Below are 23,658 nucleotides of genomic sequence, written 5' to 3' on the forward strand. Positions count from 1 at the left end.
CTCTCTCTACCCCTCCCCTGCGTACACATGTGCCCAATCTCTCTCACTCAAAATAAATGAACTTAAAAAAAAAAAAAAAAAAGGCAGAGATTGTAAGACTGGATAAAAATGCAAGATTCTGTATGTGCTATCTATATGAAACATTTTAATTACAAAGATACAGATAAGCAATTCTTACCAGTTTGATATGCATAAAACAATAGAGAGGGGCGCCTGGGTGGTGCAGTCGGTTAAGCGTCCGACTTCAGCCAGGTCACGATCTCACGGTCCGTGAGTTCGAGCCCCGCGTCAGGCTCTGGGCTGATGGCTCAGAGCCTGGAGCCTGTTTCCGATTCTGTGTCTCCCTCTCTCTCTCTGCCCCTCCCCCGTTCATGCTCTGTCTCTCTCTGTCCCAAAAAAATAAATAAACGTTGAAAAAAAATTAAAAAAAAAACAAAACAAAACATATCACACCAACAAGAAAGCTGGATTGGTTCTGTTACTATCAGATGTGGTAGGCTCCCAAGCAAGAATATTACCAGAGACAAGGAAGGACATTTCATAACGATAAAAAGGTTAATTCATCATGAATATGTAATAGTCCTAAATGCATATATATCTGGTAACAGAACTTCAAACTAGATGAAGGAAAAATGGAGAGAATTGAAAGGAAAAAGGGACAAATCCAAAACCGGACACAGAGATTTCAACTCTCTAATTAAGATCAATAACTGGGGCGCCTGGGTGGCTTAGTCAGTTAAGCATCTGACTCTTGATTTCGGCTCAGCTCGTTATATGCCAGTTCATGGGTTTGAGACCCGTGTCTGGCTTTGCGCTGAGAGCATGGTTCTTGGAATTGAGCCCCACATCAGGCTCTAGATGCTGACAGCTCAGAGCCTGGAGCCTGCTTCAGATTCTGTGTCTCTCTCTTTCTGCCCCACTCCCACTGGTGCGCTCTCTCTCTCTCTCTCTCTCTCTCTCTCTCTCTCTCAAAAATAAACATTTTTAAAAAAATTTTTTAAATAAAAAAAGAAAGAAAGAACCCAAGAACTGGAAAGCAACAAGACACTGGGCCGACAGACTGCTTGCTGGTCTGAGGAACACAAGGGACCCCAGACTTGTTCACCAAAGCAGAGGGGCTGAGGGGTGGCCACAAAGCAGGAAAGGCTCCCTTCCTTTTGCTGGGCCCACCAACCTCCCCTGGAGGGAGGAAGGCACTTCAGCTCACACCACAATCCCCAGTGGTTTTCTGGGGATTTTTTTTTTTTAATGCATATTTATTTATTTTTGAGAGAGAGAGAGAGAATGTGTGCAAGTAAGGGAAGGGCAGAAAGAGAGGGAGAGAGAATCCCAAGCAGGCTCTGCACTGTCAGCACAGAACTCGACATGCGGCTCAATCCCAAGAACCATGAGATCATGATCCGAGCTGAAATCAAGAGTTGGACATTTAACCAACTCAGCCACCCAGGCACCCCTAGAAAAATAAACTTTAAAAGCAATGAAGGGGTGCCTGGGTGGCTCAGTCAGTTAAGCGCCAGACTTCGGCTCAGGTCATGACCTCACAGTTTGTGGGTTCAAGTCCCGTGTCAGGCTCTGTGTTGACAGCTCAGAGCCTGGAGCCTGCTTCAGATTCTGTGTCTCCCTCTCTCTCCCTCTCTCTCTGCCCCTTCTTGGCTCACACTCTGTCTCTCCCTCTCTCTCAAAAATAAATAAACACTTAAAAAAAAAAAAAAAAAGCAATGAAGAGGGCGCCTGGGTGGCATACTCAGTTAAGCATCAGACTCTTGATCTCGGCCCAGGTCATGATCTCACAGTTCGTGAGTTCAAGCCCTACATCAGGCTCTGTGCTGATGGTGCAGAGCCTGCTTGGGATTCTGTTTCTCCCTTTCTCTGACCCTCCCCTGCTTGTGTTCTCTCTCTCTCTCTCAAAATAAATAAATAAACTTAATTAAAAAAAATTGTTTTAAAGCAATGAAGAGACATAAACTAAAAAGAACTGAAAACAGGTATGCAAATAAAAACTTGAACACAAAGGTTCACACAAGCACAATAGCAAAAAGGTGGAAACTACCCAAATGTCCATCAACTGATGAATGAACAAACAAAATGCAGTATATATCCATAGAACGTAATATTATTCAGCCATAAAAAGGAATGAAATATTGATTCATGCTACCAACATGCATGAACCTCAAAACCATTACACTGAATGAAAGAAGCCAATCACAAAAGGCCACATTTTGTAAGATTCCACTTATATGAAACATCCAGAACAGGCAAATCCATAGAGACAGAAAGCAGATTAGTGTTTGCCAGGAGCTGGGGGAGGGGGGAAGGGGGGAAAGACTGCTGAATGGTTACAGGGACTCCTTTGGGGGTGATGAAAATGTGCTGGGCTAGACAGAGGGGATGACTGCACAGACTGTGGATGTACTAAATGCCACAGAATTGTACACTTTATTTTTTTAATGTTTATTTATTTTTTGACAGAGAGACAGACTCCAAGCAGGAGAGGGGCAGAGAGAGAGGGAGACACAGAATCCGAAGCAGGCTCCAGGCTCTGAGCTGACAGCAGACAGCCCCAGGTGAGGCTCAAACTCACGGACCCTGAGATCATGACCCAAGCTGAAGTCAGATGCTTAACCGACTGAGCCACCCAGGCGCCCCTGAATTGTACACTTTAAAATGATTAGTTGTATGTTATGTGAATTTCATCTTAATTTAAAAAAAACACAACACAGTGAAGGGTATGTGAATCATATGTATGCTTACATATTTATAAATGTACAGAAAATGGCTGGGAAAGATACACACCAAACTATTAACAATAGTTACTAGTTACCCCTGGTGGGAAAAGGACAAAGGACTTTCACTTCTGTATCTTTTTTTTTTATATATGTATATATAATAAGCATGTATCTTTTCAACATAAAAACTCTTACAAAAGGAAATAACAGTATCAGATACAAAATGGCTTGAGAAGAGTCCCTAGAGAAAAGAAAGCTTAGGGCTACACTGTGGCAAGGTGTGTAGTTCTAGAAATGAGGAAAACTAGGACCCCACATATTCCCCAAAAAGGGCAAGAAAGAGGAAAAAGCACGGGTCTGCTCTGCCTGTAAGTGTCCTGGACAAATGCTTTCTCCTCAGAGGACCTAAGTTTGTCCACCTATAAAACACATGGATTGAACCTTATAAACGATTTTCCAATGTTTTTACACTGTTATTTTCAATTTTTTAAAAAGCTGGGGTGCCTGGGTGGCTTAGTAAGTTCAGCATCTGACTCTTGGTTTCAGTTCAGGTCACCATCCCACGGTTCATGAGTTTGAGCCCCAAATTGGGCTCTGCACGGACAGTGTGAAGCCTGCTTGGGATTCTCTGTCTCCCTCTCTACCCCTCCCTCTCTCTCTCTCTCTCAAAAATAAATAAATAACCTTTTCTTTTTTAAGCCACAAAACTCCTTGTGCAATTGCAGTCTTTGATAAAAGTCCACTATATAAACTGATAAAAAGTGAGTCACTCTCACTGAGGAAGTTGATGGGCTGAAGATGCCCACACACGATACCCTAAGACTCTTTCCAGTTCCAGAAGCGTCGGGAAGGGTCTATGGAAGACGGGATCAGTCCAGAGCCACAGAAAGGCGAGCACTGACCGATCACACCCAACAGAACACTCAGAGGACAAATCTCACAGGCAGAAGGAGCAGGGAGAGGTGGAAGGGCAGGGCAGAGGTGACGTCTAAGCTAGAGACGCCAAAAGGCACTGCTACCAGCCAACAAACCAGCAAACCAAGGGTCCCTGGGGACAGATGGACTAGGACACCCCCGGCCCCCAAGCCTGTGCACTAAGCCAGGCAGAGAACAGCTGTCTCCAGGTCAGTGTTCCTGCTGCTCTTGGGGCACAAACAGGATGTTTGGAAGCAGATGACCACAAGTAACCACAGGAAGCTGTGACAACCACCTCCAGGTGACACTTCTCTTCTTTCCCCAGCTTGTTTCCCGCGTGACTGCCTCAGGCAGGAAAAAGACTTCAAGTGCCGACTTCCCAAGAGCGAGAAGGGGCAGGAATCCTTGGAAAGTTCAGGATAGAGGGGAGGAGGCCATCTGAGGTGGTGAGGCAGAGAGGAAATGAGGCCACCCCACTATCCCTGCAGCTCACCCCACGGGTGCAGCTAGGCTGACACTACTAAGAAATGGTAAGGAAACCACACATCCACTCATGGGGCCAAGACAGGCAGCCTGTGACCAAGCAAGAACTTTCCAAGAAGGGTAGCATGTGACCAAGCAAGCCCAGGAAGGTAGCCACATCAAGTCTGTGAGGCGAGAGTGTAGTTTTCCAGAAGCCATGGCCTCTCCTTCAAGCCCACCCCAGAGGAGCCAGCCTGACTTGGCTGTCCTGGAGCTTAGCAGTGATGAGAACCCACCCCAGTGGGTCAGCCAGGCCAGGAGTTCAGGGGTGGGGGATGGTAAATCCAGAGGAAACCAAGAGCAGGCCGTGGGACACTCCCATTTCCACCTAAGCAAGAGGAATGTTCCTGGAAACAGAGAGCAAGGAAAAGCCTGGCCGGGACTCTCTGAGCCATTTCTACCTCCTAATGGGGCCCAGGGCTGACCTAACAGATCAACTGCCCCTAGAAAGGCACAGAGGCAGGCAGGGCAGCCCAACCAGTGAGCCAGCTTCTTGCTATTAGCTGGGCTCACTCAACTGACAAAAACCTCAGTTCATGGTCCAAAAAAACCAAACTCTCCCTTTCTCTACTGCTCATAGGAGTCTCAGTGGCCTAGACCCATCCTTCGAGGCTTTGTAGGTGTCACGGAGCATCTTTCACTGGCTCTCTGTGACACCTCTCAAACATTAGTGTTAGATAAGCAATTAGTATAAACCAAGCCACGGAATGACCTCCTTCCCCAGCCACTTCCGCCCCAAAGCCACCAAAGAGGCTCTGGGGAAATGAAATGTCATTTAACCAAAACCCAACTTGACACCCCCAGCACTAGGGAACAGCCATTCCGTCTGCAGAGCTGCGCTCCCGGGTTTCTACCCCACGGGGCCAGGAAGAGTCCCAAATCACAACCTCCCAGGAGATAACCCATGTGAGATTCCTCCCTCAGACCAAGCTGAATGGTCAACCCGGCTCATGTGCACTAAATGTTCACCACCAAGGCCACAGCAAGCACAGGCAGCAGACTGGTGAAGTGGAGGCGTGACAGAGAAAGCCAAGGCCCCAAAGCGATATCTAGATTTGTCCAAGGAGGAATCATAATAACAATCGTTACTATTTATTAAGTGCTTTAAGGCATCTCAAGAAATGTGCCTGTTTCACCGAGGCTATGGGTGTAAGGTGACGGGCCACAGTCACACAGTTAGCAAGTGGCAGTAATGATTCAGACCCTGGAGTGGCTGATGTCAGAGCCTGCCTTCTGCCCATGGCACTAGACTGCCTCCCCACCAACCCAGAACCCAGAGGGTCTCTGGCTCAGATTCTCCAGCAGAAGAGGCGTGCTGGCGGTCTGGCATCACAGTGGGTGTCTGCAGTTCATACCCATTTAATCATCAACCACCATCAAATATTAAGCAACTGCAGACAGCGTAGCTGTCCTTGGCACTTAGCACACAAGATCCCTCTCTTGAAGGGGCCTACCAAGCAGAGGGGAGACCAAAGAAGCCCCGTTTACATAGATGTTACACTGCCATGGGTGAGTCAAGAGGTTGGCTGGTCTGAACCAGAACAAAGCCGTCTCAAGGTGGCAGCTGCAGAGACCTTCCAGGAGGAGGAAGAGGGGAGATTGGTGAGGAGGAGGGGAGACAGACAGGTGAGGAGGCAATTTTCTGCAACTTGGACAAAGATCCAGACTCTGTGTGGAGCTAAGTGCTTGGAAGTGGTCAGAAGTCACATCTAACTCAAGAATGCAGTTTGAGAAAGCCTCTAGATGGGGCGCCTGGCGGGCTCAGGCGGTGGAGCACGGGACTCTTAGTCTCAAGGTTGCGAGTTCGAGCCTCACAAGGGGGTAGAGATGACTTTTAAATAAATAAATAAATAAATAAATAAATAAATAAAGTCTCAAAAAAGTTAAAAAAGGAAACCACTGAGACTTAGCAACCCCATGTTTGCTATAAACCCAGGGCAGAAAGACAGAATTGTTTGGTTTTTTTTTTAATGTTTATTTATTTGGGGGGTGAGGTGCAGAGAGAGGGGGACAGAGGATCCGAAGCAGGCTGCAAGCTGAGAGCAGGGGGCCCGATGTGGGGCCTGAACTCACGAACCATGAGGTCATGACCTGAGCCAAAGTCAGCTACTTAAGCAACTGAGCTATCCACACGCTCCTGTACTGTATTTATATATTAAAAAAAAAAATTTAAAAAGCCATGTATAAGTTGACCCACACATTCAAACCTGTGTTGTTTAAGGGACAACTATAATTTGGAATGATTTTTTAAGATTTTTTTTAAAAGTTTATTTATTTATTTTATGGGGTGCCTGGGTGGCTCAGTCGGTTAAGCGTCCGACTTCGGCTCAGGTCATGATCTCGTGGTCTGTGAGTTCGAGCCCCGCGTCAGGCTCTCTGCTGACCGCTCAGAGCCTGGAGCCTGTTTCAGATTCTGTGCCTCCCTCTCTCTGACCCTCCCCCGTTCATGCTCTGTCTCTCTGTGTCTCAAAAATAAATAAACGTTAAAAAAAATAAAAAATAAATAAAAAATAAAGTTTATTTATTTATTTTGAAAGAGACAGAGACAGTGTGAGTGGGGGGAGGGGCAGAGAGAGAGGGAGAGAGAGAATCCCAAGCAGGCTCCTCGCTGCCAGGGCAAAGCCCCACGAGGGGCTCCAACTCAGGAAACCATAAGATCGTGACCTGAGCCAAAACCAAGAGTCCTACGCTTAACTGACTGAGCCACCCAGGAGCCCCTAGGACATTTTTAAATACTACCAAGGCCAAGCAGGCCAAAATCCAACCTGTGATTCCAGTATGAAGAACCAAAACGAGAATGGGTTCGGTGCCAGAATATCTAAGGTCAGGCTCTAAGGTCAAGCTCTTGCATCAGGATTTGTGGTCATACTGGGTGTGTCTGCTTCCTCGGAGTCCCTTGAGCGGCAGTTACAGCTTCCTCCTCTGTAACAGGGAAAACTATCTCTCACCCCAAAGGGTTTTTGTCAGAATCGTATCAAAAATGAGGAAGCACGTGAAAATGTTGCCTAAATCTCAAAGTGTTGCACAAAGGCCCATGATCTCACACAGGCCCAGAGAAGAGAGGGGACAGTAACAGAGAAAGTAGACGATGGATGAGGCCAAGAAGAGAGAGTGAGAAGGAAATGAGCTGGGTCTTTGCTGGCGTGCAGGCCGGAAGAATCTGCACAATAGAATCCACGTCAGGGGTGGAAATATGAATTTAGGAGTCGCCAACACACAAGTGAAAAAAGAGGTCATGCAAGCAGATAAACTGACCTAGGTACCTAGGAGAAAAACAGGGAGCCAGCAGAAGCCTCTGGAATAACACAGAGGTGCACCCCCACAAAGGGATCAGAGAAGGAATCTGGGGGGTGGAGGGGTCTGTAGAGAAGTGGATCTCAAGGGAGGGAGGGGGAAATATGGCCACTAAAGGATAGGATGTAGGGGCGCCTGGGTGGCTCAGTCAGTTAAGCATTTGCCTTCGGCTCAGGTCCTGATCTCATGGTTTGTGAGTTCGAGCCCCACATCGGGCTCTCTGCTGTCCACAAAGAGCCCGCTTCAGATCCTCTGTCCCCTTTTCTCTCTGCCCTTCCCCAACTCGTTTTCTCTTTCTCTCTCTCTCTCTCTCAAAAAAAAAAAAAAAAAAATGGGATGCATTCTTAGCAAAAGAGAAAACATGAAAGAATGGTTCAAGCTGTGTTAAAAACAGAAAAGGAGCAAAGAAGGGATGAGGAAGTTGGAAAGAGCAGGCAGGTAAAGAGAGGGAACCAGAAGAAAAAGGGACCCACAGATGGCTACATGGGGTCTACCCTGAAGGGGTGTATGGGGGGAGAGAGGCACCGGAGGTCTTAACAGGTGTTGGGGTGGAAAGAGATGTGTGGGGCGAATGAACAGACAGCCAGGGAGGGTGTCCCTGCTGTGTGCCACACACTCCCGCATCCCTCGTCTCCCGCGGACTCAGGAGGCAGGAGGCAGCCACCTTCCAACAGGACTTTTCTGTTGTCGGGAGACCCAGGTCTCCATAGCTCATTCGAAAGGATACACAGACTGCCGTCCAGAGGAGTCTCGGCAGTCTGAGGATCCGTGAGCTAAACCGAAAAGAGCCCCCCAGAGGCTTCCACCCACCTCCGAACTCACCCAGGGTTCCACTATTCAAAACAGCTGGAAATGTGCGCCCCCCTCTCCCCAAGAAGAAAACAGAACATGGCTGTCTCTGCCAAGTGAGTTCTGAATAAGCTGCATTCCATTTCATTAAAACAATTACCTGAGTCCCAGCCAAGAATTACATACAGCTTCCTCACAGTACCACCCCTCCCCCCCCATAAAACACACATCGTGCTGCGTTTCAAACAGGCAGAGAAAGGCCATGACGCACCACTCTGAGACCTCACTAGGAAGATCCCTCGATCCCTACCAAGTGGCCAGCCTCTGCATCCTTGCATGCCGGCAGACGGACACGAGTCTCAAAGAAGACCCTAGAGTGAAGTGCTCCCCTTACAAGAGTCTGCCCAAAATGTTTCTAGTGGGCACCAGGGCCTCAAAGCCAAGGGGGCTGCTGGCACCGGAATCCAGCTTTTTCTCCCAAACAGATGGGAGGCCCAAGTGGCCCAGCCTTGAGTCAGCACAGAACAAGAGGGACCTGGGAGTGGGGATTCCAGGAGTGGGAACCTGAAGTCTGGAGAACTGGACGGCTAGATCTGGGCTGCAAGCAAGAGCCCGGGGCCACTCTGGCCCATGCTGCCCACAGGCTAGTGGTGTCCTTTTGGCCACAGATAAGAGGTTCATGATGTGAAGCAAATGGCATTTCACCCCCTCCCCCAGGCTCCAGCTGCCCAGAGGCTCTTCTTCTGTAAAGGCCTTGCTCTGCATCCCACCCAGGCAACCCTCTCCAAACTCCAAAGCAGAGCCCAGCATCCCCCTCGCCCTGACCCTGGTCTCATTGATGTCACCACACCCAAAATAACCCCGGAGGCTGCCTCCACACTGTGGAAGCTGTCTGCCCCTGGCTGGCCCTGTCCTTTTTTCTGTACAGGTCGCCAAGGCTATGTGCCCCCACCCGAGCTGAGGGTTAGTTACCAGTCATTCTCATCCCAGGCCCCCTTGGCTCCTGTCTACCCACGCAGTCACCGCCTGCACAGAGTCACGGGAGGCCAAGAGTTACAGGTAGACATTTATGAACACCCCTGGCTGAATAACCCTGAGCCCACTAAGGAAAAAAGCAGTGTCTTCTTACTTTTTCCAACTTTTTTTCACGAAAGTGTCTAAACATACAGAGAAGTTGAAAGACCAATACAATGAGCACCCATAGGCCCTCTACCTAGATTCAGTCATTAATGTTTTGCCATTCTGGGGGCGCCTGGGCGACTCAGTTAAGTGCCCAACTCTCGATCTCGGCTCAGTCCATGATCTCGAGGTTTGTGAGATGGAGCCTCACGTTAGGCTCTGCACTGACAGTGAGGAGCCTGCTTAGGATTCTCTCCTGCTCTCTCTGCCCCTCTCCTGCTCGTCCTCTCCCTCCCTCTCTCCCTCTCTCTCTCTCTCTCTCTCAAAATAAATAAAAGCATTAAAAAATTAAAAAAAAAAGTTTGCCATTTTATATAAACACACATACATGTGCTTAGGAGCTCTCTCTGTATATACATATGTATACATCCACTTTCTTTATTCTACCACTTAAAACGGAGTTGCAGACATCATGACATTTTACTCCCAAATACTTTTAACATGCACCTAACAATGACAATATTCTCCCATAAAACCACAATACCACAATCACACAAGAAATAAGCATTAAAAGGCTGTCTTTAAGGGAAAACTTGGCCACCGGGGGCTCTGCGGGGCCTGGCCAACCACACATTCAGCCTGGGCCAGTGGGCCCAGCATCCACGGCCTCCCTGGAGAGGCCATCCCTCAGCCCCACTGGTTAGGCAATCAGTTTGTTAGTTGGAAGACTCATCAGGACGTGAATGCACATTTCAGGCCAGATGTGAGACTCCCAACAAGGCCCCAACTGAAGAGGAAAAGTGGACGTCAGGGCTGAGGAGGTTCTGGGCCTATCCTGAGTGAGGAGATACCCCTTTTCATCAGGTGCTTTGTCAAGGTTTCTGGGAAAACTCAGCCCCCTAATTCTTTCTGTCTCTCCCTTCCAGAGTACGTCTTCAATTCTCCTCCTTAAAAGTTTTCAACAACTTTCTGCTCTGGAAAAGGGTTGGTGCAGCAAAGGACAAACACCTGAATGAAGACAGGAGTAAATCTGTATGGAGCAGGGGCACAGAGAGCTTGATTCCAACCAGAGAAGCCACAGGGAACAGGAAGGAAGAAGACGGATGTGGGACACCGAACAGAGAATGAGGCGTGTGGGGAGGAGCCAGGAAAGATGTTTAGCATCTAGAAATGTAACACAATCAAACCAACAGGCAACCAAGATCCGATCCAGTATCACGAGCAGAGGTGTAAAAATGGTTACAAGCCCGACTCTGCATTTAAACCCCAGCCCTGCTATTCTCTAGTTAACAGAACTTGGGCAAGGGGGCTAACCCTCTCTGTGCCTCAGTTTCCCCATCTGTAAAATGGGCAGTAGTAGTAATACTAAGAACAGAACCTGTGCCTCCTGTGGCCAACATGAGTCAATGAAACAATGTGTGTAAAGTGCCCAGCACAGTGCCTGCACATAATAAGTGCTCATTAAACATTTAAACATTATGAGAAAGAGTTCTACGGATGTTTGTTATTATTAGTGAAGGCGCTGAGACCAGGACAACACAGGGAAGAGCTGGAACGAGTGTGAAGGTAGGAGGAAGTCTTTCAACTCTCTGGCCTTGGAGCAAGGTAACAGGCCCTTGCCGGGTCAGCACACTCCATGCAAAACGTGAACATGGCGGAGAGGCGCTGCGTGAGTGCCTCAGCGGTAATTCTGGCTTTTCGTAGGCCTCTCCTGCCAAGGGCCCCCCCAGCCTCCCAATGCAGGGCCATCACTGGGGAAGCTGGAGGCAGTGCTTCGATGTTCTCTTGGAAGACCTCCAACCCACAATGGCAGAGCAGCCCAAACCTCTCCACACTGGGCTGAGGCTGTCCAGACAGCAGACAGCTAAGCACAACAGAAAGAGCACCTGCTTAGGACTCAAACACACCAGGGTCTGGAGCCCAGCTCTGCACCTCACTGGTGCATTGCCCAGAAGATCTGGTGTTGACGAAGAACACAACATCACTCCACAGCTGCCCCTGCCACAGGCCCAGCAGCTGGATGCCCTGACCCTGGCCTAACACACAGAGACACCACAGACAGACAAGCCCGAAGTCCAGACTTTCCATGGAAACAGGGAGGCTCCGTAGTCCGGAATGCCCCAAGCAACTCCCCTGCCCCCCTAACACTCCCCCTAAGGACAATGAGGCACTGTTTTTCAGAGGGTCCAGACTGCTGAGAAGCTGAAGGAAGACATGTCCAGATTCTAGAAGCAACTGGGCATTGCCAACAGCTGGCTGTCCCCCCTAGAAGAGATGGGAAGGCAAAGCTATCAAGGTCTGAATTGGACCCACCCTTTGCCACAGAGGCCATTTCCTCGGGATGGCCCCCAGCACACAAATTTCAAAGGTAACTAGCAATTACTCAGCAGGCTCAAGGCTCATCCTCCAGTTAGTCACCTCACTGAGCATTTAACCTTATTATGATTTTGATGACCAGATCTGGAATTGGATCAGTCTGGGTTCCAATCCCAGCTCCCCCCAGTGAACCTCCCAGAGCTCAGGTTTCCACATCTGTACAGTGGAGATAAAACATCTATCTCTCTCTCTCTCTCTCTCTCTCTCTCTCTCTCTCTCTCGGAATGGCAGTGATCATACCCATAAAGTGCTGAGTCTGATGCCTGTCTCCCATCAAGCACACGTGACTATTACTGGACCGCAGCTGTGGTCACAGCCCCCCAAGTGCACTAAGGAACATGAACGAGGGAGAGTGAGGAGTTGGGTCAGAAACGGTAATCAGAGTGCATCTCACTCAGTGTTGTGGGAGCTCTGTCCAGGAAACTCCAGCCAGAACTCAACAGGGCGAACTCCGGGCCAAACCAGCGTCTAAACAGTAATGGGAAAAGCCACCAGCAGCCACCCCGCAGCACAAAGCAGAGAGAACACACAGGCAAGGGCAGTGTTGATGTTTTTCTGCCCAAAGAGCTATAAATTCGTAACTTATTAAACAGCACGTGGTGAGTCTGTCACCAGCAGCTAAGGGGAGGGAAGAGTTCCCCAATTTTTGTTTTGAGACCCAAAAAAACAAAGTCACAGCAGAGTCTCTGCCCCCTCTAGCCTTGCCACAGGACAGACCATAAACTCCCATTTCAGGGACTCTTCAGGGACTCACAGCTCTTCAGCTGTGAGAGCACTCTCAGGAGAAAAATCAAAATAAGCAGCCTGGCCTTTGTGTCCACCCAAACTAAGGAAAACAGCTGACAGGCAGTGTGTTGAGCAGCCATCCAGACAGCTGATGGGGCCTGAGCACAGAGGCAAATTCCTCTCCCCTTCCTGCTCGCCCCGTTGCTCCCACCCTGGGGCTCTGGGACTCCAGGGCAGCCAGGCGTGGCTGGCCTCCTGGGAGCTGAGGCCCAGGAAGTCCGGCAGCCCGGAAACAACTGCGGAGTCTGTGCTGGAAGGTGGCAGAAGTTACAGGTGGCAGCCGTCACCCCCTGAGACTCCTCCTTCACATGCTGCCTACCCCCCTCCTCAGGAAGAAAGGCCTCTTGGTCCATGAGAGCTGCGGGACCGGGCTTCTCTCTAGTCATGGTTTTGTCATTCTGTGGCTGTGCAGCCTTGGGCAAGTGAATCACCCTCTCTGACTCCCAGTTTTTCCCATTCATAAAAGATAGGCAGTGGTGACAGCAGTGGCCCTAAGGGGCTCTTATGAAGGGCTGCTGTGAGAGCGGGACATGCTGAGGTACGGGGAAGCCCTCCATAAACTGCAAATTTCAATTCCTGTCACCCCCTATACCACTCTGCTCTCTTTCACTGAGACTAGCTCAGTCTCCTGGCCCTAAATGGAAGACCATCAGGGGACAGGAATTCTGGACTCCAACAGCAAACTCTACAAAACCTTCTCGGACCTTCAAACAGCACTGTGTGGAAGGGACTGCACAGAAGCAACAGCACCACATCAGCATCTTAGAAACTGTAACTCTGCTCCCCAGTTCCTTCTGGGAAAGCATCGAGACTTTCAGATCCTGATTCAAAACCTATCCCCCCAGCCTCCTTTCAGCTTATCTTTTATGTGGGGGGGGGGGGGGGGGGAAACCTGCCTGCAAGGCATGCCAACCTGGTGTTGGAAACATGGGTGCCAAGCCTGACCCGAAGGCAGAGAACTATGCTTGGCAGCCATCGCACTCCACAAAACAGGCAGGACTGGACACCATCCCCAGCGCCGGGATCTCTCAGCAGCGCCCTGATCTTTTTCAAAAGGAAGCTGGCAGTCCTCCTCCCTGTCCGCTTGGAAGTCCAGTACCTACAAATAGCCAGTCTTAACTTAGTGCCCTGTGCGCTTGGGGGAGGCCCGTCAGTGCTGTCTGATGAATCTGCTCCTCAGAGCCTGGGACAGAGAAAGCATCAATGGTCACACAAGCCACCCACAGTCCAGAGAGGGAAGACAAGGCTCCTACAGAGAAGAAACTCCCCCCACCCTCACCTCCCCAGCTCGGAGGCCCTCCAGCTACAGGCATGAAGGGGAGGGACAGACAGTGAAGAAGTGAATCCTCTCACCATAGGGTTCAGGCCACTCAAGGCATTCCTAGAACCCTGGCCTCAACCCCGTCGGGTTTCGTGTCTGGTTTCAGGAGATACTTTCCCCTGCCCTAACACCAGGTCTACACAGCACTGAAAAGGGTAGTTTTGGAGCTCCGATAACAAGAAAACAGTAAAACTCTGTTCTGGGCATCCTGTCCTCTTTACCTGCGTGGCCTCCAGCAAGGTTTGATGCTAGGGGGGTGGGGGGAACTCTGCCAGCCCCGGACAAGTCCAGAGATGGCCATACCTCGGGGCCCACTTCCCACCGCATTCCCCTGGCACTGCACCAGAATCTGGGAGTGGGGGAAGAATCACGTCTCCCCAGCTTACTCTTCTAGGATTAGGCTGATCTGTGATAGGAAAGGGGAGGGGCTGGCCCACAGAGTGGACAGGACAGTCAGCGAAATGGAGTGGGCAGCCCATGAAACAGGGTGCCCAGACCTGGGGTGGGGGGGGTGGTTAGTGGGGACAGATGAGAAACTTGTCTTTGTGGGGGTGTGGTCATCGGAGGCTCATCTCTAACTTGTGAAATGAAAAGGGTGGGCTTGGAGGGGCTATCCCTGAAGTGGGGGTGCCAGTCTGTGAAGTGGGGGTCCTCAAAGGGGTGAGAGCAGGTCCTGGAAATGAGGGACCAACCAGGAGTTCAGGCAGCTGTTCCCCGAGTTGGGCGGCCGATCAGTGAGGTGGGGGGTGAGGGAACGGTCTGTGAAGGGAGGGTCCCACAGCGCGGGGGGAGGTGGTGCTGTGCCGGCAGCGGGGGTCCGTCCCTGGGGCGGACGGGGCGGGTCCCCGAGGCGCAAGCTGGCCCCTGAGGCTGGTCTGGGAGATGGGGGTGGGTCCCCGAGGTCCCGAGTCCGGAGGTGGAGCCGTCCCCGAGGCGGGGGGTGGCGGCTGTGAGGACCGCGGCGGGGCCGGCCTGGCAAAGGACTCAGGCCGGGCCCGGGATCCCGGCCCAGCGGAGCTCCATCAGACAGCGAGCAGAGCCAGGACCCGGGCCGCCGGAGGAGGGATCCCGCAGCCCCCGCCGCCAGCTCGCTCCCGCCCGGCCCGAGGCCGCGCGCCCCTCGCACCCCCCTTCCTCGACCTCCCGCTCACTCACCGAGGTCGTCCATGGCGGGACCGCGGGCGCCGGGAGCCGGCTCGGCGTCGCGCTCGCTGCCCGTCCCGGGGCCGCTCCTCTCCACCCCGCAACTTTTCCGCCGCGAGCCTCGGCCCGGAACGGAACGAGCCGCCGCCGCGCGCCCCCGCGCCCGCCGCGTGCCCCGCCCCCGCGAGCACGCGCGCCCCGCCCCCCACCCGCGGTCGCCCCCGCGAGCAAGTTGGCCCCGCCCCGTGCGCACGCTAGCCCCGCCCCGCCGCAGGCCCGCGAGCGCGCGCCCAGCCGGCGGCGGGCCACGCCGGGCGGGGAGGCGGCGCCCCCTTGCGGCCCAGCTGGCGGGTGGCGGCCCCCACCCCCCTCACCCCGCCCAGGCCTTCCGGCCCTGCTGTCAGCCTTTCTGTCCGTCTCAAAGTCACAAGCCTGACCGTCTGGCTGACAGATCCATCTCCTGTCTTGACATCTCAGTCTGATCTGTGTCTGTCCATCCATCGGTCACTCAATCACCACATATCAATCCACTGGAGAGTCGGATTTGTCCACCTGTCTGTCTACCTGTCTACCAGTAGGTCATCTCCCAGGAGGACCATAAATCAGTACCAGGTAAAGCAAGGAACCTTTGGAGGACCTTTCTTGGGGTTGCCCTCTGGACCGATGGCAGTGCAGCTTGCAATCCAGCCTTTGGGGCCAGATCCAATACTTTCTTCTTTTTTTTTTTACATTTATTTATTTTTGAGAGACAGAGAACAAGTGGGGGAGGGGCAGAAAGAGAATGAGACACAGAATCCAAAGCAGTCTCCAGGTTCTGAGCTATCAGCACAGAGCCCAGAGCCCCACGTGGGGCCCAAACTCACAAACCTGAGATCATGACCTGAGCCAAAGTTGGTCGCCTAACCGACTGAGCCACCCAGGAGCCCCTGGATTCAATACTTTCAAAGTTATATATCCTTTTTTTTATTATTTTTTTTTAACGTTTTATTTATTTTTGGGACAGAGAGAGACAGAGCATGAACGGGGGAGGGGCAGAGAGAGAGGGAGACACAGAATCGGAAGCAGGCTCCAGGCTCTGAGCCATCAGCCCAGAGCCTGACGCGGGGCTCGAACTCACGAACCGCGAGATCGTGACCTGGCTGAAGTCGGACGCTCAACCGACTGCGCCACCCAGGCGCCCCTATATCCTTTAATCTTCCACATGTCTACCCTCCCTAGAGGGAGACCTTTCCAAAACTCTGCAAGGAGCAGAGGGGACCCCACCGTAGATATTAAGGGGAAGACTTCAAGGAGATTATACCCAGTGCCAGGCACAGTTTCCTGAAACACCCACTCACTCAGAGATCAGGTAATAATAACAGCTGTGGTTCATGGAGTGCCAGATACCATACAGCTATTATCTAAGTTAATTCTCATAGAGGCAGTTATTACTATCAGCCCTTCCTCTTTCTTTGCAAAGGGCAATGGTAGTTTGTTGATTCTATATAAAAATACCCTGAAAGCAACACTTCAAGTTCCCCTGCCCACAAGAATCCAGCCCCCAAGCCCCTCTGGGTCAAGTCAGATCCTCCAGGAAGCAGATGTTGAAATAGAGTTGGTGGCCGGTGGGGGGGGGGGTGGGGGGGTGGGGTTCGGCGGCAACAACCATGAAGGAGAAAGAGGAAGAAGCAGAATTGGACAAGGGCTCATCTGACAAAGATAGACAACCTATCAGGGAGCACCAGAACAAAAACTCATTAGAGGATCTCCATTGAGCAGAAGTATCCAAGCCCCAGGACCCCCAGCATGTTTAGCCATTGGCTGGGGATGCCCTGGAAGAGTGTAGCCTCTTCTCGATCTGAGTGACAAGTTCTTTCTTAAAGGCAGAACCAAGCAGCTCACTTATGGCTACCAGGTCCTCCTATGTTAAAATTCAAGAGCCAAGGCTGCCCTTCCAACACCTGTAATGTACCTGTTTTGTAAGCACTACTCACTACTGCAGTTCACATTTAGTGGTGGGATTCTTGGATCAATGTCTCGCACGTGAGGACAGGAACCATGTCCATTTCAGCTCACCACATAGCCTTTAGTATGTGCATGGCTTATAGGAGGTGCTGCTCAATATATATTTTCTGAACGACTAGTGGGCACTATACCTGACACTTGGAACAAAGCAAACCACATAGTCCCTTTCCTCAGAAAGTTCACAGTTTAACTGAAGAAACAGAAAATAAGTAGTGAGGTCATTCATTAACCACTCAAAGGTGAGACATTTAACGGTGCCTGCACTGTACCAGGAGCTGTGCTCAGGGTGGGGATACAGCGATGAATAAATCTGATATGGTGCCTGCCTTCTTCAGGTTTACAGTCCAAAAGGGCAGGCAGAAAAGCAAACAGACCTGTATGAAGGATGGCTAGTCTCACATCATTCCCCACTGCCTAGAACAGCATATGCAAATGTCTGTGGGCAAGACAGTGGCCAAGGTGCATTGAACTAGAAGGAATTCGCAGCATGAAATATGAGGCAGGGAGTGATAATGGGGAGATAGACGGGTCACCAGGGACATATTTTTTTATGTTGCTTACAGGTTGATACAGTTACATTTAGGATATAGTGGATTAAATAAAACATTAATTTACTTGTTTCTTTTTATCTTTTTTAATAAGGCTACTAGAAAACTGTAAATTACATATATGGTTTGCATTTTGTTTCCACTGGATATGTCTGAGAGAATGCTTAGGGGGCCATTATAAGTATGCTTCCTAAAGATTAACATTCATTGACAGACAGTGCTGAATTCAGGGTCCCCAGGGTGAGGAAACAGCCCCGGAGAAAGCAGATCCTCCAGGGTCATTCCATCGCCAAAGGAGCAGAGGCCCATCTAGTCTGTGGATTATCTCTGTGCTGCTCCTTCTGCCCCGATGGCTATGGATGTCCCAGCACAGTGGTGCTTGTATTCAGTAGCATGGGGTAAAGGTTAAGTGCGTACTGGTCAGGCAGAGGGACTCCACCTAGGTTCAAACCTCAGCTATGCCACTTGCTGGTGGTGAAAATCTCTGGCCATTTGCTCTCTGCGCCTCAGTTTTCCTCCTCTGCAGTTAGACGAATAATAGCCACCTCCCTGGGCACCTGGGTGGCTCAGTTGGTTAAGCGGCTGACTTCACCAAAGTTTGAGCCCCGCATTGGACTCCACATGGTGCAAAGCCTGTTTAGGATTCTCTCTTTCTCCATCTCTCTCTCTCTCTCTCTCCCCTCCCCTACGTGCACACACTCTCTCTCTCTCTCTCTCTCTCTCTCTCTCTCTCTCTCTCAAAATAAGGAAACTTTTAAAATTTAAAAAAGAAAAAGCCACCTCCCAGAATCATCGTAGGACTAAATGAAATACTACACATTTAGGACTTAGAAAGGTCCTTGTTATCAGTAAGCACTCTCTGGCTCCACTCTACCCACTAGAAACAAAATGCAAGCCACATATGTAATTTAAAACTTTCTAGTATTAAAAAGGTAAAAGCAACAGGTAAAATGGATATTAACGTATTTGATGTAATCCAATATATCCTAATATTCTCATTTCAACTTTTAATCAGTATAAACAACATCAGAGATTTCTCACTTTTTATTTTTCATGTGAAGTCTTCGAAATCCAGTATGTATTGTGCATTTAGAGCACATCTCAGTTCGAACAGCCACATTTCAGTTCAAGTGCTCAGTAGCCACATATGGCCAGTGGGGACCCCGTGGGACAGTGCAGCTTTAAATGTGAGCTGGCATCATTATTTGGGGGGATATCAATCTAAAAGCCATTTCCTTAGAAAATCACTCCCTGACCTGCAGGGCCCCTCTTATTAAGATCTTTTTTTAGGGCCCTGGAAGAACTCTTGACAATTATAATTAAACAGTTCCTGTGCACTGGTCGTTTGCATTTTCCCATCTCGTACGTACTAGACTCTAGACGCCAGGAAGGCAGAGACCATGTCTTAATAGTGCACTGATTGACAAGCAGAAGAAAGAAGGGATTCAAGGGGGGAAAAAAAAAGATTTGGAAAGGTGAGTTACTTGGGTGGCTCAGTTGGTTAAACATCTACCTTTTGGTTTTGGCTCAGCTCATGATCTCGTTGTTCGTTAGTTCAAGCCCCGCATTGGGCTCTGTGCTGCCAGCATGGAGCCTGCTTGGGATTTCTCTTTCCCTTTCTCTCTGCCTCTTCCCAGCTCTCTCTCTCTCTCAAAATAAATAAATAAAAATAATAAATAAATTTTAAAAAAAGATTTAGAAAAGTAAATTCCAGACCTTACAATATAGATGTGGAAGTTTTCTTTATACTAGTTGTTCACTGTAGGAAGAGATTTAGGGAAAAAAAAAAAAAAACAAAACAAACAGATCAACTAAAAGATAAAAATTAAATGTCCGTAATATAAAAAGAGCTTGGCATGCATCCTTAATTATTTCCTGAAGATTGTTTCCTAGGAGTGGAAGTGCTGTATCAGAGATTAAGTGGTCTGTTTGTCGGTGTTTCTGCTGAGTGTTGACAAAGTGCTGTCGGTCCCAGTTGTGTCCAGATAAATGTATAATCGATATTTCGATATTTCGTGACCACCGACTGGCGCACAGTACCTTAGAGTGACCCCATGAAGAATCCCCCTTCCCCTCAGATGGGGTACAAATACCACCAGAGGAATGAGAGATGTGTAAATGGTACACAGAGATTTCTCATTTTTTAAAAACATTTTTTAATGTTTATTTTCAAGAGAGAGAGACAGACAGACAGAGCATGAGTGGGGGAGGGGCAGAGAGCTAACTGAGCCACCCAGGTGCCCCGAGAATTCTTATTTTAATAGTTATGTATTCGTGTGTATTAGAAAATTACCTAAATAGCCCATAAAACCACTATAGCTGTGAAGTGTGCAGGTCCACTTACACGTGGATGGTTTTCAATAAATACAGTATTGCAATTTAGGATGAGGCCAAGTTAAATGAAAAAGTAGGTCATTTACAGAGAAATATTTAAAGTTACAGCGCAGTGAGTTCTTAGTGACAGCAGAACTGGTGATGGAGCTTGAGACCCTTCCCGATGCACAGCCACTCCTCAAGGGCACTGCGTGGTTGAAGGAGCTGAGCTGCGACAGAGAAGCACTGCGGGGGGGGCGGGGGGTGGGTAACTGAACAATGAAACATAAAGGGAGACCTCAGCTGAAATCCCAGCTTCCCCGTTACCAGTCTCCTCCATAAGGTGGCAGCGGTGAGTCGTCTTCTCGGTGACTGACAACTCCGTACCTGCCTGGGGAGGGAGGAATTTCACACAAAGAATCACTGGGACAGAAGGGATCTCAAGAGACCGTCCAGGCTTTCGGTGGGTGAAGGGGGCTGGGCTTCTGCTCCAAAGCTGCTCCACCCTCTGTGTCCCCATGTCAGCTAAGGGCCCCACATGTTGACAGGTGCACACCTGGAAGTCATCACTAGTCCCCCTTGTCCTCACCTCCCACAGCCAGTCCTGCTCACCACCTACCAAGGGTAGTCCGCAGCCCTCTCCTATTTCCACCTCCAATGCCATCTCTGTAGTGGCAACAAAGCCACCACCTGGGATTACTGCAACTACGCTCCAAACTGGCCTCCTGGGGCCTATTTTCCACCCATAAGCCAATGTTATCCTTTTTAAAAAATCAACTTTATTAGGGCACCTGGGTGGTTCAGTCAGTTAAGGGACTGATTCTTGATTTCTGCTCAGGTCATGATCTCATGGTTCATGAGTTCAAGCCCCGCGTTGGGCTCCGCACTGACACAGTGCAGAATGTGCTTGAGATTCTCTCTTTCTCTCTCTGCCCCTCCACTCCTTTCTCTCTCAAAAATAAATAAGCATTTTTAAAAATCAACTTTATTGAAGTATAATTTATACCTAATAAAACGCACCTGTCTCAAGTGTACTAGTTCAATGGGCTTTGATAGATGTTTACACCCATGTAACCACTGCCTCAATCAAGATACAGAACATTCCATTGCTCTTTCCTGCCTCTTGCATTTGATCCCCTGTCCTCTGACTGCTGGCCCCAGATAACCACTGATTTGCTTTCTGTGACTAGAGATTACTTTGCATTTTCTTTGTAATGTATTTACAGAAACAGAATCATACAATATGTATTCTCTTTTTTGCATGGTGTGGGGAGGTCTGGCTTCTTTGCCCCAACATGTTCCTCAGATTCAACCACGTCATATGCACCAAGAGTTTGCTCCGCACCTGGGTGGCTCAGTCAGTTAAGCTTCCGACTTCAGCTCAGGTCATGAGCTTTGAGTTCAAGCCCCACGTTGGGCTCTCTGCTGTCAGTGCAGAGCCCACTTCAGATCTTCTGTCCCCTCTCTCTCTGCTCCTCCTCCGCTTTCGCTCTCTCTCAAAAATAAACTTAAAAAATCTTTATTTATTTTTGAGAGAGAGAGTGCACCTGTGTGTGGGGGAGGGGCACAGAGAGGGGGAGAGAGAGAGAGAACCCCAAGCAGGCTCCACACCGTCAGCATGGAGCCCGACGAGGGGCTCGAACTCACAAATCATGAGACAAAATCAGGAGTTGGACGCCCAACCGACTGAGCCACCCAAGAGCCCTGAGTTTGCTCCTTTTTTTGCAGAGTAGTACTCCTTTGTATGGATGTGCCACACTTTGGTTCCCCACTGTCCTACTGATGGATATTTGGGCTGTTTTTCCAGTTTTGGCCACTATGAATAAAGCTGCTATGAACATTCTTAGCAAAGTCTTTGTGTGGACATATGTTTTCCTTTCTCTTAGATAATCACCTAGGAGTGGAATGGCTGGGTCACAAAGTAATGCCTAAAAAATGTACATTGTCACATTATTATTCCCTTGCTTCGCCAGTTCAGTGATTTCCTGTTGCACTGCAAATAAACCCAAAATCCTCACCAGGATCTCCAAGGCTGCACCCCAGATCTTGTCTTCTTCATCTCTCCTGATTCATGTTGCTCCGTTATGTCCCTCGAGCACCGCAAACTAGTTCTGACTTTGGAGACTTCACAGCTGCAAGACTCCTTCTGGAATGTTCTTCCCAGATCTTGGCACAGCTGTTCCTGCTCATCACTGAGGTTTCATTTCACAAATCACCTCTGTGGGTCCTGGACATTTTATCTACAATCCCTCCACCCCCCTCGTCAGACCCTATATCCCTTTATGCTGGTTTATTTTAATTACTTTCACCTTTTGACATTATGTTCTATATTTATTTGTTTACCTGTTGATTATGTGTCTCTCCCTCCCCCATTAAAATGTCAGCACTATGAGAAGAGGGACTGGGCTTATCTTCTTCACCAGTGTCCAGAATGGCAGCTGTTCGGTAAATATTATTTGAAAGAAGGAAAGGGTGGGGACACTCCGAGGCATAAAGAGATGTGTTGCCTGGGCTGGGGGCTTAGTTGCATGCTCAGGATGAGACCCCAGCCCCAGCCACTCCACCACACACCGTTCACAGAGTTTCCCAGGACTGACAACAAAGTCTCAGGTACTGGGACCTTAGCCACAGTCCTGTTTTTTTGTTTGTTTTTTTAAGATTTAATTAAAAAAAATATTTTTTAATGTTCATTCATTTGAGGGGGGAAGGGGCAGAGAGAGGGAGACACAGAATCCCAGAATCTGAAGCAGGCTCCAGGCTCCAAGCTGTCTGCACAGAGACCGATGTGGGGCTCAAACCCATGAACCGTGAGATCATGACCTGAGCTGAAGTCGGATGCTTAACCGAATGAGCCACCCAGGCGCCCCTTTAAGATATAATTTTTAAGTATTCTGTATACTCAACGTGGGGCTCCAACTCATGACCTCGAGCTCAAGAATCACACATTCTACCGGGCCAGCCAGGCGCCCCTGCAGTGCTGTTTTTAAGAGCAGAAGACGGGAAACAACCCAAACGTCCATCCACAAGGGAATGGTTAAATAAACTACATACAGTCCTACAATGGAAAACTGTGTAGCCACAGAAGAGATCCAGGAAGATCATTATGTACTAATATGAAACAGTCTCCAAGATCTAAAAAATAAAACTGAACAGTGTGTGTAACATGTGTATCATTTGTGGGGGAAGGTGGGAAACAATATATTTGTTTATGAGATGCTCCTATATGCTGAGAGATCTGGAAGAATACATAAACACTATCGTTAACTGGCAGGGGGTGGGGGAGTGGGAGCAAAGTGGTTGGGGGTCAGGAGTGCGAAGCAATTTCACTAAATAGCCTTTTGAGTCTTCTGAACTTTTTTTTCTGAGAGAGAGAGAGAGAGAGAGAGAGAGAGAGAGAGAGAGAGTGTGTGTGTGTGTGTGTGCAAGTGAGCAGGGGAGGTGCAGAGAGAGAGGGAGAGACAGAATCCCAAGCAGGCTCTGCACTGTCAGCACTGAGCCTGATGCGGGGCTTGATCTCATGAACCGTGACATCATGACCTGAACTGAAATCAAGAGTCAGACCCTTAACCACCTGAGCCACCCAGGCACCCCATTGAATCTTCTGAACTTTGAACCACATATGTGATCTTACCCATTCCCATAATGAATTAATATTTTAAAAATAGGGGCTCCTGGGTGGCTTGGTTGGTTAAGTGTCCGACTTCAGCTCAGGTCATGATCTCAAGGCTGATGAGTTCAAGCCCCACGTCGGGCTCTGTGCTGACAGCTCGGAGCCTGGAGCCTGCTTCAGTTTCTGTGTCTC

At 49.4% G+C, this 23,658-nt stretch overlaps 1 protein-coding gene across 4 annotated transcripts in view; it reads right to left on the reverse strand.

Moving 5' to 3' along the window:
• The window catches only part of PXN (paxillin), a 57,420-nt gene extending 42,258 nt beyond the window's left edge, over positions 1 to 15,162 (reverse strand). For all 4 annotated transcript variants that reach the window (XR_007145928.1, XM_047828457.1, XM_047828456.1 and 1 more), the window contains exon 1: positions 15,004 to 15,162. Coding sequence is in view for 3 of the 4 variants with exons in the window: in XM_047828457.1 (XP_047684413.1) it covers positions 15,004 to 15,016 (13 nt within the window). In the remaining variant the exon portion in view is untranslated. The remainder of the gene's footprint in view (positions 1 to 15,003) is intronic.
• Between the last annotated feature and the right edge of the window lie 8,496 nt (positions 15,163 to 23,658).

The sequence above is a fragment of the Prionailurus viverrinus genome, chromosome D3 (assembly GCF_022837055.1).
Source record: "Prionailurus viverrinus isolate Anna chromosome D3, UM_Priviv_1.0, whole genome shotgun sequence".
Taxonomy (NCBI): domain Eukaryota; kingdom Metazoa; phylum Chordata; class Mammalia; order Carnivora; family Felidae; genus Prionailurus; species Prionailurus viverrinus.